The 15335-nt window shown below is 45.0% G+C and overlaps 1 protein-coding gene across 7 annotated transcripts in view; it reads left to right on the top strand.

Moving 5' to 3' along the window:
- LOC111145422 (actin binding LIM protein 1) overlaps positions 1-15335 on the top strand; it is a 200155-nt gene that overhangs the window by 77021 nt on the left and 107799 nt on the right. For all 7 annotated transcript variants that reach the window (XM_022500299.1, XM_022500305.1, XM_022500302.1 and 4 more), the window contains 2 exons: positions 12785-12911; positions 14355-14448. In XM_022500299.1, coding sequence (XP_022356007.1) covers positions 12785-12911; positions 14355-14448 — 221 coding nt within the window. The remainder of the gene's footprint in view (positions 1-12784; positions 12912-14354; positions 14449-15335) is intronic.

Raw genomic sequence — 15335 nt, 5'->3', positions numbered from 1 at the left:
GCACAGGTGTCTTGCCCAGAGCTGTGCTTTGCGTTTCTAGTGAGGCAATGACTGCACTGTCTCGTGTTAGTTCTCTGCGTGCTCATCTCTCCTGCCAGACTATGAGCTGCTTAATAACAAGGACTGTGTATATATTTTTTGATTCTTATGACTCTCACCATGCACACAGCAAGTACATGGCACATTGATGAGCGAGTGAATTGATGCCAACCCTGGAGGGTCTCTGAGGGACTAAGTCTTAGCTCCCAGGTCCAGGGAGTTCTGACTACTGTTTGAATGAACGAGTGAAGAAGAAGAATGAAGATGGCTGTTGTGGTTCGGGAAATCATACAGGCACAGCTCAGGTACATGTGTGGTTTGGGGAATTGGCATGTTTAAAAATCACCTTTATTTTCATATTTACCAGATTACTCCCTTATTTAATAAAAGGGGAAGCAGTTATTGCTTCAGATAAATTTGTTGATGACGGTATCACAGATTGGTGTTTTGTTTTAAAGCTTTTATTTACTTATTTATTTATTTATTTGACAGAGAGCGAAAGAGAACAGCAGAGAGAGAGGGAGAAGCAGACTCCCCACTGAGCAGGGAGCCTGATGTGGGGCTCGATCCCAGGACTCCAGGATCATGACCTGAGCTAAAGGCAGACTGACTGAGCCACCCAGGCGCCCCATGTTTTGTTTTGTTTTGTTTCATTTTGTTTTAAGTAGAAGTGCCAAGAAAGATATTTCCCCCAACTTGAAGCGTGAGGTTGGAGGGAGGGCTCACCTCTCTGGGAGTCTCAGGTGTGAGCCCTGGCCTGGAGGGGCAGGGGTCTAACCTGGTGTGTCAGTTCCAGTCATGCGGTGCTGGCTGTGGAGGAGGGTATGAGAGGGTTTGGAATTTATATACTAGCCAGAGGGTCATTGCAGAGAAACATTAATATTCAGATTTTTTTCCAGACTGAAATCCATAACCATGATGAGTCAGACATAAAGATCCCAGAGTGACACATCTTTTCACTTCACCAGGAACTCGATCATCTCAGTTATAAGAAAGGAAGAGAAGTTTCTGCTTTAATAGGGAATTGGTGTGATTTATGCAGATGAAAGCAAAAGTGAATACAAAAAGTGCCTTAGTGAATGGAAGGTTAATGACATCGTTTCACTAGATATGCCTTGTACATAGTAAGACCAACACCTTCTAACAACATATCAGTAAAACTAGAATTTTATTGATTGGACCAGCATTCTTCAGTTGAATCTAGTTTTTCAGTGGCAGTAAAAAGTTAATTGTATATATCAAGAGTTGTATGAGCCTATAGATTGTCCTGGAAGGATATTTTAGAAACTGTATTACTTGTGGTACTTGTCTCCAACAGGGAGGGAGAGAAGGAAATTATTTTTACTCTATGAAAAAAATTTTAACTGTGTATATATGAATTACCTATTTAAAACAAAAGTAGATTAAAAATAAAATAATGTGGGACACCTGGGTGGCTCAGTTGGTTAAGCATCTGCCTTCAGCTCAGGTCATGATCTCAGAGTCCTGAGATCGAGCCCTACATCGGGCTCCTTGCTCAGTGGGGAGCCTGCTTCTCCCTCTCCCTCTGCCTGCAGTTCCCCCTGCTTGTGCTCTCTGTCTGTCAAATAAACAAAATCTTTAAAAATAAATAAATAAAATAATGCTAACTTTATAAAATAAAACAAAAGCCCTATTCCAAACTAAAGGAATGCACTTTGCCCTTTCTGTGACCTTCGGTGTGTACATGTTAAGTGACTGGTCACATGATGAAAGTCCTGAAACAGACATTCTACCCCTTTTCTTCTTCCTGTCTCTGGGAGGGAGTAAATGAGCTGATGTCTGCTAATGAGTACAGAACCTGAGAAACTGACCTCGAGCTCAAGTGTGATTTCCCCTGCAGCAAGAGCTCATGTATGCTGAGTGACCACAGCCAGTTAAAGATTTATCACAGAACTCTTCACTAGGTTAAAGTTCACAACCAAATTAGGGAAACCAGTACAAGCACAACCCTTCTTGATACATTTTTCATTGAAGTGCAGTTCACATAACAAAACAAACCATTTTATTGTGAACATTCTAGTACATTCACGAGGTTGTACAGCCACAACCTCCGTCTAGTTCCAAAACATTTTCATCACCCCAAAAGAAAACTCCAAGCCCATAAAGGAGCTCCTCCCCATTCCCTCCTCCCAGCCCCTGGCAACTACCAGTCTGCTGTCCATTTCTGCATATTTATGGATTCTGAATATTTCATATAAATGGAATATATAAAATGAAACAAGATGGGATCGGGAGGGAGACAAACCATAAGAAACTCTTAATGTCACAGAACAAACTGAGGGTTGCTGGGGGGAGGGGGTTAGGGAGAGGGTGGTTGGGTTATGGACACTGGGGAGAGGGTATGTGCTATGGTGAGTGCTGTGAAGTGTGTAAACCTGGTGATTCACAGACCTGTACCCCTGGGGCTAATAATACATTATATGTTAATAAAAAATTTTAAATAGTAAAAATAAATGGAATCCGTAAGTGCCCCTTTGTGCCTGTCTTTTCCCACTTAGCATGTTTTCAAGGTTCACACAGGTTGTAGCATGTATCAGTACTCCATTCCTTTTTGTGGCTAAATAATATTCCATTATGTGGATAAAATACATAATTTGTTCATCCAGTCATCTGTGAGTGAATCGTTCGGTCATCTCCATCTTTTGGCCATTGTGCATAGTGTTGCTGTGCACGTGCATGGACAAGTATTGGTCTGAGCCCCTGTTTTTAATTCATCTGAGTCCTGGTACAATTTTAAGAGGAGTTTGACAAGGTCTATCTCAAATCTCAAAAGCAGTGGCTACCAAATTTTCTGAATCTCCCCCAGAAACTGTTGGGTTGGTGTCCACTAATGTTCACCATGTGGCAGGCTGAATGCCACTGAATGGCCCCAGGTGGCAGCCTTCATCTGGGGCACCTTCCTGCTTCCTCTCCTACTCTTCCTTCCCTCCTCTCTTCTACCTGTTTTTCTCCTCCATTGGTGGCCATAACTTGAGCAGAGGACTACTTAGTCCTGCTGGGAGAAGTCTGACCCTCAGTTTTCTCCACCTTGTCCAGCAGAGTATCCATAGTCCTGAGGACTCAGATTTTGAACTTCAGACACATTAGTTCTGTCTTCCTGCACAAATACAGGTAACAGGTGCCCTTTTGAGGGATGGCTCAGGGATCAAACAATGTTTATGAGGCATGTTTGGATTATACACTAAGCAGAAAGAAGAAGTGCTCCAAGCCCACAGAAAAATGTTAGCGGAGCCATGTGCTAGGTGCAAAGTCATTCACTCTGTCCTGGGGGAGGCCCCATGGGAACCACTGAGGCTTTGGCTGGAACTCCTCACCCATGCAAGCTGGAAATCAGCCTCCTTGAGGCTGCCGTGGGACCACAGGCTTTTCCAAGAGCATCCCATGATGAGGCAGGATTGGGCTTTGTTTCCATGACTCTCCAACTTCCTCTTGCTGTCCTGATGGCACTTTTAGTCAAAAGGCAATCCTACTTTTGATCTCCGGTGAATCCCTGTGATGTGTGTGCATCATCAGAAATGATGCTGAGTAGCCACATGAAGCAAATTCAGCCTGGCAGTGCAGGGGAAGGGCCTGAAAAGCCATGAACCTTTGGGTCTATCCTCCACCAGCTGGGCTTTTGAAATTGTTATTTGGGAATTTGGCTGTTGTGACTCTGCTTATTAGGATGGTGGTTTATTCCATGAATGTAGCCCATCTCCATTTTTTAGCTGTGCTTCTGAAAACACGCACGTGGGCCTGTGTGTACACACATACATGGAGTTCTCCTTGATAGGACCTTAAACCTGCAAATGAGAGCAAATGACAAAATAGTGCTAATGTTTTATACTAATATTTTTCATTTCCTATCAAAGAATCTCATCACATCTCCAGGGAATACAAGCATGTTATCATTTTTCTTTATGATTTATTTGAGAGAGAGAGAAAGAGCAGGGGAAGGAACCAAGGGAAAGGGACAAGGAGACTCCGTGCCAAGCACAGAACCCAGCGCAGGGCTTGATCCCACAGCCCTAAGATCATGACATGAGCTGAAATCAGACACTCAACTGACTGAACCAGCCAGGTGCCCCAGCGTGTTATAATTTTTATTTCTAGTTCAGAGAGTGGAAGAGTAGTCGTTCAGGAGTTTCTTATGCAAGGCGGTGGACACCATGTTTAAGCAGATGTTCATGTTCCCAACTTGTAATCAGTTTTCAATATCCTTTCCAAAGTACACGTTCTGTTCTGTAAATGCATAGTCTCCAGTATCTGGCATCCTCGCTGTGTGTAGGGCTCCCATATCATTCACTGTGTTGCAAACAAGTCCTGGGAGACCCAGTGAGAAATAAGGCCTGTTGGAACCACTCTCAAGTCCGGTGCCAAGTGCTGTGGCATGTTCATGGGCCATTCAAAGCCATCTTCCAAAGGCAACTGGCAGAGATTCTCAGACTCTCCATTCTAATGCTTTTGGGGTGCAGGTCTGAGTTGGTACCAAGTCCATGATAGACTGTCTTCTGTTTCTTTGATGTTTATCAACCTGCCAAGCAGCACTAGCCATGAGGTTCCTACTTAGTGATTTCATAGTCAGTTAATGGAGAGGAAAGGCAACAATCTGGCTCCTTTTAATTTTCCATTCAGATCCTGGTCATGAATATGGGAAATACACACACACAATACTAGTTGAAGGAAAGGACTTCCTGACCTTGAGAATGCGTAACTCCTAACAGAATTCTGTGAGTACTGGTTTAGAGGTTAGAATGGGAAGTTTCAAATGTGTAAATGGTCCATATTTATAAAAATTATGAGCAATGTAACTGAAATTCCTTAAGTACATATATGCGACACACAGTTTTAAGAGAAGAAAAGGTAAGATTTAGAGGACTTGGAAAAAGTCTTGCTGCCAGGCCTGCCTTCCACTTTCCTGATGAAGGCTGATAACCTGTTGCTATTATAGCCTACGAAGCTTGTTGTGGCACAGTATTGTTTTCCAAAGACAACAAGAACCTTCACTTAAAATAGCAGGTCCCAGTCTGTTCTGGCTTGTGGTGTTTCCATCGTGGCCATCAAGATAGCAAAGGGAGCAGCTGACCTAAGCCCGGACATGAGCTATTATGGAAAAGTCTGGTTCAAGGTTAAATATTTAAGCAGCACATAACCTTTGAAAAGAATTCATTTTTAGTGATTTGAGATATGAAGTACTTATAGCATTGAGACTCCCTTTTGCCATAGACCGGCAAGTACCTTGTACCTGCATGAACATTCCCCCCCAACCCCAAGGCCAATATTTATCTCATGACCTCATATTGTTCTTTTGGCTAATGGTGGCCTGGAATTTCAGAAGTCAGAATGTGCTTTTGAGAAGTGCTTAGCCCAACATGTTTGCAGATTTCACAGTGTGTTTTTGTCCTTCTCTATCCTTTTGAATGGTGACCCGGTACCCGACATGATAAAAAAGAACTTGGTGACTTGGTTTTAACTAAAACCAAAAAACCAAAAAACCAAAAACAACAACAAAACAAAAAAACTGGACTGTGGACAGTCAATATTTGTCAATTCATAAAGGTCTGATCTGGAACCTGACCACACTGAGCAGCACAGACGATAAAGGGAAGTCAACATTCAACCATAACCACTTGTTAGCTTGACATTCCTATCACTACTAGGATGATGTGGCCTTTCTGGTCAAGGAAAGGTTTTCAAATACCCAAATCCTTTACATCTTAAAGACCTTAAAACTCTAGGCCAACTCTTACTAAAAAAAAATAATAATAATAACATAAAGAGAGTCTAGATTTTTTTTTTCATCTGTGGGTTGCAAACTGGAAGGCCTACAGAAAAGGCCAGGCTGGTCACCTAAGGGCACAGGTCAGTTTCAAAGTGACACCAGGGAGCAATAGACATTTAGACTCTGCGGAGGGATAGGAACCCTAGCAAACTGGAAATATCTGTCCTGTGTGAAGTCAGCAACCACCACATGCCTCCAAACTGTTATTCCCATGAGGGAATCCATGTGTCCAAGGCTGAGCTGACATGGGTTGAAGACTTGTGTCAAAGGCAGCTTGTTAACCTGGGAGAAACAGCTCGCTCTCCTCTTGTGTCCTTCCTTTCCCTCGTGTTTGGATAGAACAGCTATTCTCCTGCACCACTTTATCCCACAGTGAAGGAGAAATCCACGTCCCGTAGGAAGAGTTGAATGTCAAGATCCAACATCATTAAATTCAGGATCTCAAGTGAGCCAAACTCTGGAACTTAAATTTGGTTTTGGTTTTGTTCTTTTTTTTTTTTTTTAATCTTGAAGCTCTTTGGTCCGAGTCCTGGCCAGGGGTAAAGGGCCTCTAGTTCACGTTCTATTAAAAGGACACCACTTGAATATTTTACAGGGTCTCCAAAGTCTTATTTTACTTTCTAATAATAACGATCTAAATAAGAAACAATTTTGCTTCTGTTTATTTTTCATCCCCCGTGCACAGCCATGACCCTGTGTGCTAATCTCCGGTAATAACAAATAGAGTTTCTGTTTCTTTATTATTTTTTGAAAAGGATTCCAGGAAAACCTGGAATTTGCTGGAGCTTATATGAGCAACGGTTTAAATACTGAAACCTGGTTTCTTTTTATTCTTAATTTTTAATTTTTTTTTTTTTCAGCAAAGTAAGGAAATACTCAGAACGGACTCAAAATCCCTGGGGACATTTTATAACATCCCAGGACGTGAGCAAGCATCAATTGCAGGAGGAAAGTCTCTCTCTGGTCCCTTTTAGAATTTACAAGACAATGGTTTATTATTATTATTTATTAATAATATTAATTTGCACAACAATTCTCTACTTTCACAGTCTTCCCTCTCCAGTGAACACCTTGTGCTCCCTTGCCATCCTGGTTCTTTTTGCCCATTGATAACACAAGAGATGATCATCAGAAAGACAAACCCATGGGTGGAGGTTGGGTTCAGAGAAGCTCTGTGAGCTGCAGAGTTGAGTGCATGTGCCCTTGAGAACAGAAGATTCCCACTGTGCAGCTAATTGGACACTGTCCGGCCGCATGGCTGTGTGCAAAGCTGAAGCCCACCCAGGGCCCGGTATCTTGGAGGGAAAGTGAAGCGTTTGCATCAGTCTCGAAGGTCCCTCCGGCTGTTCGATGTTCTGTGATCTGTAAAATGCAGATAATCCCTGCCCTTCCAGGTCAGCAGGAGCCCTGAGAGTGGGTGGAGAGAACCCTCACGCCAGAGCTTTCCAAAGTTAAAAGCTGAATAGTAACTATAATAATGGTAATGGTAATGGGATGATGAGGACCGAACCACAGAGACCAAAATGCCTTCCCCGGGGGCTGATGATGGGCCTTGACTGTTTGTTGAAGGGAAGAGGAAATGCAGGTTTTGTGAGATTACTGCATGCGTGAGAACAGACGCTGAGTGTATATACACTCAGGAGGGTGGGTACTGCCAACCTACCCATTCTACAGATGAAGACACTGAAACTAATGGGTTACCTAGCCTACCTGATGCCCCTCGGCTCCATGTCAGAGCTGGATTTCCACTCCAGGTCTCTTTGCTTCCCAAGTCCTTGACTGTTGGGAAATGCACGATTTGTATATGCAACAGACCAAAGCACAGGTGGGACAGACCGGTGAACAGCCTTGTTTTTTTCCTTTCATTACTTGTATTATCTTTGATCAGAGTTCCCTTTCCCACCCTTAATCCCATCTTAGGCAGATCCCGCAGCTGTCTGGTCACCTTCAGCTCCTAGGAATCCCGACTGGATCCTCATATCCATTTCAGAGCTACACTCTGGCCCAGCTCAGACCCGACCCAAAGTAGAGACCGACAGTGGACACGACATCTTCCACTCTTTCTTTACCTCCTTTCTGTCCTGTGGCTCCTTTGTCGGCCAGTCAGGGACAAGAGGGATTGGAAGTAGAAGGGACGAGGTGTTAGGAACCTGGCATTGTCACGCTGCTCTCTCAGCTAACACTGGCTGGAGACATTTCTTATGGGGGTGCACGTTGAGTTCCTTGACAAAAGCATGCATTTTCAGGTTAACCTCTTGCAACAAACTCCCCCCACCTCCCAGCCTCAGGTCCTGCTTCTTGTAGTCTTCTACCCTCTTACTAATGAAGTCCCCAAGCCTCAGCAGGCAACCTTCTCCGGTGGGTTCGTTCTAGATGCTTGGGCGTGGGTACCAGCTACAAGACTTAAGTGCATCCCACAATGAGCCAAATGGTGGAAGTGAACGTGGGGCGGGGAGACTCCAACCAGCTTCCTGCCTTCCAAATCTTCCGAATTCAGCAGGCTTTAGATTTTTCTGGTTATGAATGCTTCCAAGGTATAGGATATTCAAATGAGTTTGTTCCAAGAACTCTAACACCAAGCTTCTCTTGGACCCATAGGAGTGCTAGGGCCTGAGCTTCCCCACTCAGTAAACTTCTAGGTCCTTCCTCCCAGGGTCCTCTAATCCCTGTCACAGCAGAGGAGAGAGAACACCCCCCACCCTCCCGCTGTGTGGACAGCTCCCTGCTAACTCCTCCATGCACTTTCAAATTTCTGATTTCAGAAGTAGGTAGGAAATGGGGGTTGGTAATCATCAGGTGAACCTACGTTTTTTGGAAAGTCCTCAAGGATATTCCTGGCATCCTTCTTTAGGAGATGGAATATTTATTCTACCTGGTTTTCTTTTCTAGAGCTCCACGTCCTCCGTCCTCTTCTCCAGAGAGGCTTCCTCACAGAGTAAGACATCATTTGGGCCCTACTTTTCCCAAGTGAGAAATTCTTAAAAGGCAGAAATCGTTGTCAAGGAGAAAATAGGTATCAATCTGATAGGACCTTAAGTGCTGTCCAGGTGAGGACATCTTTCTCGGCTTGGGAACACAAAAAGTTTTCTCGCTGAGAGCCATTTGTCACCTTCTTCAACTTCAATACTTTCAAAGCCCAGGTGTGCGTGACCTGATGCCCCCCTCCAAAAAAAAAAAAAAAAGGAGACAGTCAGGATCCCTGTTCTCAAGGGTATTTGTGGCCTTGGAACAAAGTGATACAAATATGGAACCAGATGTGTCATTAGATATTAGTTTAACTCAGACGTAAGTCACCAAATTCCTGTTCCTCTCTTGGCTCTTGGTGCCACGAATGAAAGGCTTGAGGGAAAGTGTTTATGGTGGTTGTGTTTTTCTCTTCTCACATCTGGTGATTCTTTGTTTTTGGTGGAATACTGGCAAGTTGCTAGAAGGTTTGATTTCCTTGATGCTGCTCCGTAGTCACCGATTTCCGACTTCGGCAATAATTCCTGTGCCAATCGCCAGCTTTTCTATATTTACCGGCAGTTGCTTCAGTGATGTGGAAACAATTTTCTCAACAGCTGAAAACCATGAAGATACAGAATGGGACATTTTGTTCTTTATACAAGAGCTTAGTTGGGATGAGCATGGGAGGAGTGAACAACCCAGCACGAATCCTTTTGTCTCTGCATCTTTTCCACTTTTCCCAGCATGACATCAGGCATAAGTGGAGAATTTATGGTTTTGTCCAGAAAGGAATGAGTGAGCAGCCTCTGCGGCAAATGCCGGAATAGTTTGTTTCAGCCAGTGGGACCGGTATTCTACCTTCTAGGAGGTGGTCTTTGATTTGCTTGGTTTATGTCTAAAGGTTTGGGAGGAAGGAGGCTCATCTCCATCTCTGCTTCTGGCCCCACTTTACCAGCTGCCTCGCTCTAGACATTCAGCATTCGGTGAATGCTTCTCTGTAAACCATTGTCGAAGTCAGTTGCAGAACATCTGCCGTCCATAGGACGCTGCAGGGCACAGAGGAGTTGAGAAGTGTGGGACACCACCTGTGTCCAGACGGCAGGCATTCTGACCATATGACTGAATAATAAACGGTCCCCTCTCTATAAAGCCCTCACATGGTGCCTGGTTCATCCGAAACCCTCAGTGCAGAATGGTCAGAGAAGTTGCTGTCGCTCTCAAATTGTGTCTCAGCTGCTTTCAAAGCTCTGGGATATCTGGGCATTCATGTAAAGAGAGCAAGACTTAACCATCCAGAAATGGGGCGTCTAGTCCTAGCTCTGCTCCCACCAAAGAAAGGTAGAGCCACACTGAGAGGCTAACATGGACCAGGCATTCTAAGTATTATGCAAAGCATGTCACAGCTGGCATTTCTCACATGAAGAAGAGGGGATTCAGAGACGGTAACTTGACCAAATTAATCCTGGTGTCCTAATTCCAAAGCCTGGGCTCTTACCATCCCCAGGCCTTCCATCTCCCTAGATCTCAGCACTGTGCAGGGACAGACCCCATATGGCTCTGCCAACCCTCCTGAGCCCTACTGTTTTCAGTATCTAAAATTGAAAGCCATCTCTAAAATTTATTTTCTGACTTAAAAAAAAAAAAAAAAAAAACCCAACCCGGCATCTTCCTTATTATTGTAAATCTTTACTGCCACCTAGTGGTCGTGATCTAATCAGAAGAACTAAAAAAAATCAGTTCAACGTGGATTAGAAATTGTCAATTAAAAAAAAATTGTCAATTCACCTTACTGATCCCATGCTCCTAACCTTTAAAAATTGTACGTATGAGCAAATATCATGGCCTTCCACTTAGTCAACTTGTAGTAAACTACCAGGTGTGATATCCCCTTCATAAAGATTTTTGTTGAGATGCTGGGAAACATAAACTCTAGTTAAAAAAAAAAAAAACTACATAATGCTTTGTGATCATATAATACACATTCAGCTAATAGTGGGCAATACTTACAGAAATCTTAATCTGGAATAATTTAGAACTTGTATAGCAATTATATTTTTAACTTTATAAATATTTGCATTTTTTTTACATTCTTATGATAACAAAAAAATAATTCAAACAACACAGAGGACACGAAGTAAAAAGTCCTCCTTCACAGAGAAAAGTATCTTAAGATTTTTTTTTTTCAAGAAATGTGTTGTTTCCTATACAAGCATGTGTGCAAATACATATAGAGCCTTTACTGTTTTTTTCTAAATTAACTTATGCTACATACACTGTTCCATAGGTTGCTTTTTTTAAAAATTAATCTATTTTGAACATTTTTCCATGTCAGCACACAAACTGACCTCATTCTTTTTAACAATACATACTATTCCTCTATTCCAGATTCTACCATAATTGATGTAACCAGCTCCTCAGTATGGCTCCATTGGCTCTTTTCAGTTTTGTTGTTACAAAAGTGCTATAGGAAATTAATTTATTTTCCTCAGGAAATACATACATGGACACATGCCAGACACACACACACGCGCGCGCGCGCACATACTCTTTTGAAATTTGTTTTGTAGACTAAAATCTTATACAGGAAGTTGCTGGATCTAAAGGTATATTGATTGATACCCACTGACCAAAGTTCACCAGAAACATGCCTGTAGTCAAAAAAAAGAAAAGGAAAAGTAGTGAAATTAATGTAAGCCGCAGCAAGGGAGAACAGCAGGGGAGTCATCGTGAGTCTCTCTGGAGGAAATGTCATAGGATGGGAGCACTTGGTGGGTGGTATTAAGGGGGAGGCTGGGCAGCGGGAGCCCTTCTGGGCGGGGTGCTGTCAAGACACAGGAACAGGTCCATGGTTGCGCATCTCACCAAGTTTTTCTAGGAGGAGAGAAGAGTTGAAATAGGGCTAGGAGTGTCACTAGTAAAGGAGCAGCAGTCACACATGTGGTCGGAAGAGGGGGGTGTTTCATCATTCTGTGCGCCGACTGGCCTTGTCTGGGCGTTGCTATATTCCGTGTTTCTTCTAATCTGCAGGGACACTATGGCCAACCTCCCGGCAAAGCTGGGTCTCGTTTGCTCAGCTGCGTTGATTTTAACTGTCAGTGGATGTTTCCAAAAGGTTGCATCAGTTTACCTTCTTCTGGGTTCTTTTAAGTACTCAACTTCCTAACAACGAGGTATTTAATCATCAGAATAATGGCGATTATAATAATAGGAAATGTTTACAGGGCCACTTCCCATGTGCCAGCCTCAGTGCTAACCATTACTTCATTGAATCCTCATCGGAGGTTTGAGACAGGCCCTCATAAGGCCCCAGCTTCCATACGAGGAAACCAAGGCTTAGAAGGGGAGAGAACTGGCCTGGGTCACGTGGCGGGCCAACAAGTTGTTGAGCTGGGCTGGGACCCAGGAACCAGGACAGCTCCTTCCAGAGCCCACACCCTTTACCACAAAGAAACACTTTCTCCTTCATCTGCTTCACAGGAGCCTGCCACGGAGAATGTAAAGCTAAGGAATTAAGAGCTATTCAATTGATGGTCACGCATCTTCCAAAGTCTGGTTTAGGATGATAAGGCAGGAAAGTCCCATGAACAAAAATGAGATTCACGGGCGTCTTTCCAGGTGTCCCATATATATCGTTGGGTGAGGTGTTCAGCACGTGATGCTCAACTACTCACATGTGCCCTCAATTCATAGAAGCGTAGGAGAGCTTCCCAAAGATCACAGCCAGGACAGCGTAATGAAATGTTCTGTGGGCCAGCTGGAGCTCGGGGTATGTCAGTCACCACGAAGGCAATGTACGGAGGAAGGACATCCATCCCCTGGATCCACTGGGGTCCCTGAAGCTCCCAAGCTGTGTGAGGCTAAGAAAGACAGGATACAGGGAAAGGAGGGGAAGGACGTGGTGCCTAAGTAACTGTTTGTTGGGTGCAGGCGGGCACACACCGGGGTTCAGAGCTGGGCTTCGTGCTTGGATTTTGCAGAAAAAACGGGGAGTAATGGTGAGCGGCTGCTCTTTTCCAGACTGTGCCGGCTGCGGGAGAGACATCAAGAACGGGCAGGCGCTGCTGGCCCTGGACAAGCAGTGGCACCTGGGGTGCTTCAAGTGCAAGTCCTGCGGGAAAGTTCTCACCGGCGAGTACATCAGCAAGTAAGGCTGGGGTCCCAGCCCCACCCCCACCCCCCCACGGGACAGAATGAGAGACATATGCATCCCACCCTCAGTGCGAACTTCTGCTGTACAACTTCTTTAGTTTTCAGGAATTTTATTCTGAGGCTGTTGCCATAGTCTGCCTGCAATACATTTAATGAAGTGGGAATCCTTGCCTCATTCAGCAATTAGCAAAGCTGACATAATGTTGCACTATCTGTTGTCATCAATTAAGCATTTAGTCATTTTACTTTCCCTATTTTTTTTTTTTTCCTATTTGGAACTAGTAAACCTTTGACCACCTTCTAGGTCTTGAACGTATTTGTAGACACCCCCCCCACACACACATACCCTAAAGGAGACCACACAGGGTCTAAGCACTGAACCCATTGGAACCAACGCACCAAACAACCTGCCAGGAATGGGTTCCTGTTAGAGTCCGATGCCGGCGCAGATAACAGCTGGAGGAGGGGAAGTGGTGGTGGTGGTGGCGTTTTAACGCAGCTTGGAGAAGCCAGTTGGCAGTGGTTACCTTTTGAGTTAAGGAAAGAAGGAATGAGTATGGGGGGGTCTAGTGGCAATGAGGGAAAATTTTCCCCCATAAACCTATGCTTCAGAAAATGTTCAAAATTTTCAAAAAATTAAGGGAATTTAATTTAAGAATAGAGTGAGACAACAACCGCAAAAGTAGCATGGGCCCCACCCCCTGGAAATCCAACTCTATAGGTCGGGGAGAAGCCAAAACACCTGTATCAGAAGGAAGAAACTTCACAGGTGATTTCTGACGCGCAGCCAAAGAAAGAAGAGACAGGAAAGTGCCCGGATGTTAAACTAGCCCGGTAGGCTGTGTGGGAGTAGGTAACTGGGCTTTCTGCAGTGCTGCTTTTTGGTTTTTTCCCCTCAAGGGCACACCTAGAAAACTACATGTTTACTATCCTCTGAGGTTAATAAAGAGGTTTTGAGAGGCTGGATGAGAAGGCCCTGTGCCCCTCGGGCTTCCTGAGGGCGGAGGACACGGCATCTCAGTGCTGCTGGGAGGGCCTGGCATGTGAGCTCAAGGAAGCTGTGAGGGGAAGGTGGCCTTGGGGCCTCCTCAGAGGAGGGTGAACACTGCTACCACATCTGAAGCCCATCTGGCTGGTGGGGAGAGGGAATGGTGCCCGTGTTTTGCTGTTTGAGACAACAGGGAAGCAGCAGTGGTAATCATGTGGTGATTTGGCTGTAATTTCTGTGTAGCCCAGAGAACCACAGCCCTCTGTCCACATCGTTTGGGTCCCTGCGTTGTGATCATGTCTGACCAGGTCCCCAGGCATGCAAATGCTGGGCGGGGGAGAAGCACGGCCTGCTTCCATTCTGTGGAGAAGGGCTCCGAGAAATAGGGTCCTGGTGTCTTCCCTGCCCCTCAGCCCCCTCTCAGGAGCTGAACAGCCTTCTGTGTTGCAGGGATGGCGCTCCGTACTGTGAAAAGGACTACCAGGGGCTCTTCGGGGTGAAATGCGAGGCCTGTCACCAGTTTATCACAGGGAAAGTCCTGGAGGTAAGTGGCTGCCGTCAAAGCTACTGTCATTTTCCTCAGAAGTCGTCAGAAACACAAAAGAGGCTCTTACTCCTTTTTTTTTTTTTTTCCGTCTTCACCTCTGTAGGAAGGAGAGTAGTTGTCAATGACGGATCTCTCAGAGATTTAACCTGAGGGGTCGTCTTCAGAGGCAGTTTTTACTCAATGTTCACACGCAACTGGAATGATGGAGAATTTACCAAAAGTGATAAGGGGACGATGAGGAATTATGGAGAAGGAAGGGTTACATGAGACTATTTTTAGACGTCAGAAAATGGGAAGTGAAGAGTGTGTTAGAGCCACATGTGTGCCTGCATGTGAGAACTGTGCACACGTGTGTGTGCCTCTGTGGGAGTGCATATGTATGTGCGTGTGCACGTACGTGTGAGAGCGTACAGACTCGGAGCAGGGGCTCAGAACTGAAGCAAAGGAAGGGAGGGTGAAAGGTGAAGGCAGACACTTCCCCACCCTTAAAAAAACCACATCCTGTGTGACCCAGAACACCCTGTGGGCTGGGCTGAGCCACAGCCTGTCAGGTTCAGGTGTGACTCTCGTGCCACCGAGCCTGGTTCCTGCTTTCTCAGCAGCGGCCCCACCAGTGCTGCCTCTGGGTGGAGTGGGGCCCCTCAGGAGCCAGAGCCCCTCCTGTGGAATGAGGGGCCAGAGTTCAGAGGGAGTCAGTGCCCCACTTTACCCCGGCCTGAGGGGTGTTAACCAGATCTGATTTTAAAAAAACAAAACAAAACAAAAAAAAAAAAAACAAGATTACCTCATATTCGTCCCACACTTCAGGGTGGAGAATGTGTCATGGCAGAGGTAAGTCAGGACGCCCAGCAGCTGGGAAGGCCACCAACGGGTCCTGCAGCTTC

The sequence above is a fragment of the Enhydra lutris genome, unplaced genomic scaffold (genome assembly GCF_002288905.1).
Source record: "Enhydra lutris kenyoni isolate GAN:26980312 unplaced genomic scaffold, ASM228890v2 scaffoldscaffold12, whole genome shotgun sequence".
Classification (NCBI taxonomy): Eukaryota; Metazoa; Chordata; class Mammalia; order Carnivora; family Mustelidae; genus Enhydra; species Enhydra lutris.
Note: the sequence above shows the minus strand (reverse complement) of the source record. Positions and strands in the feature narration are given on the sequence as shown.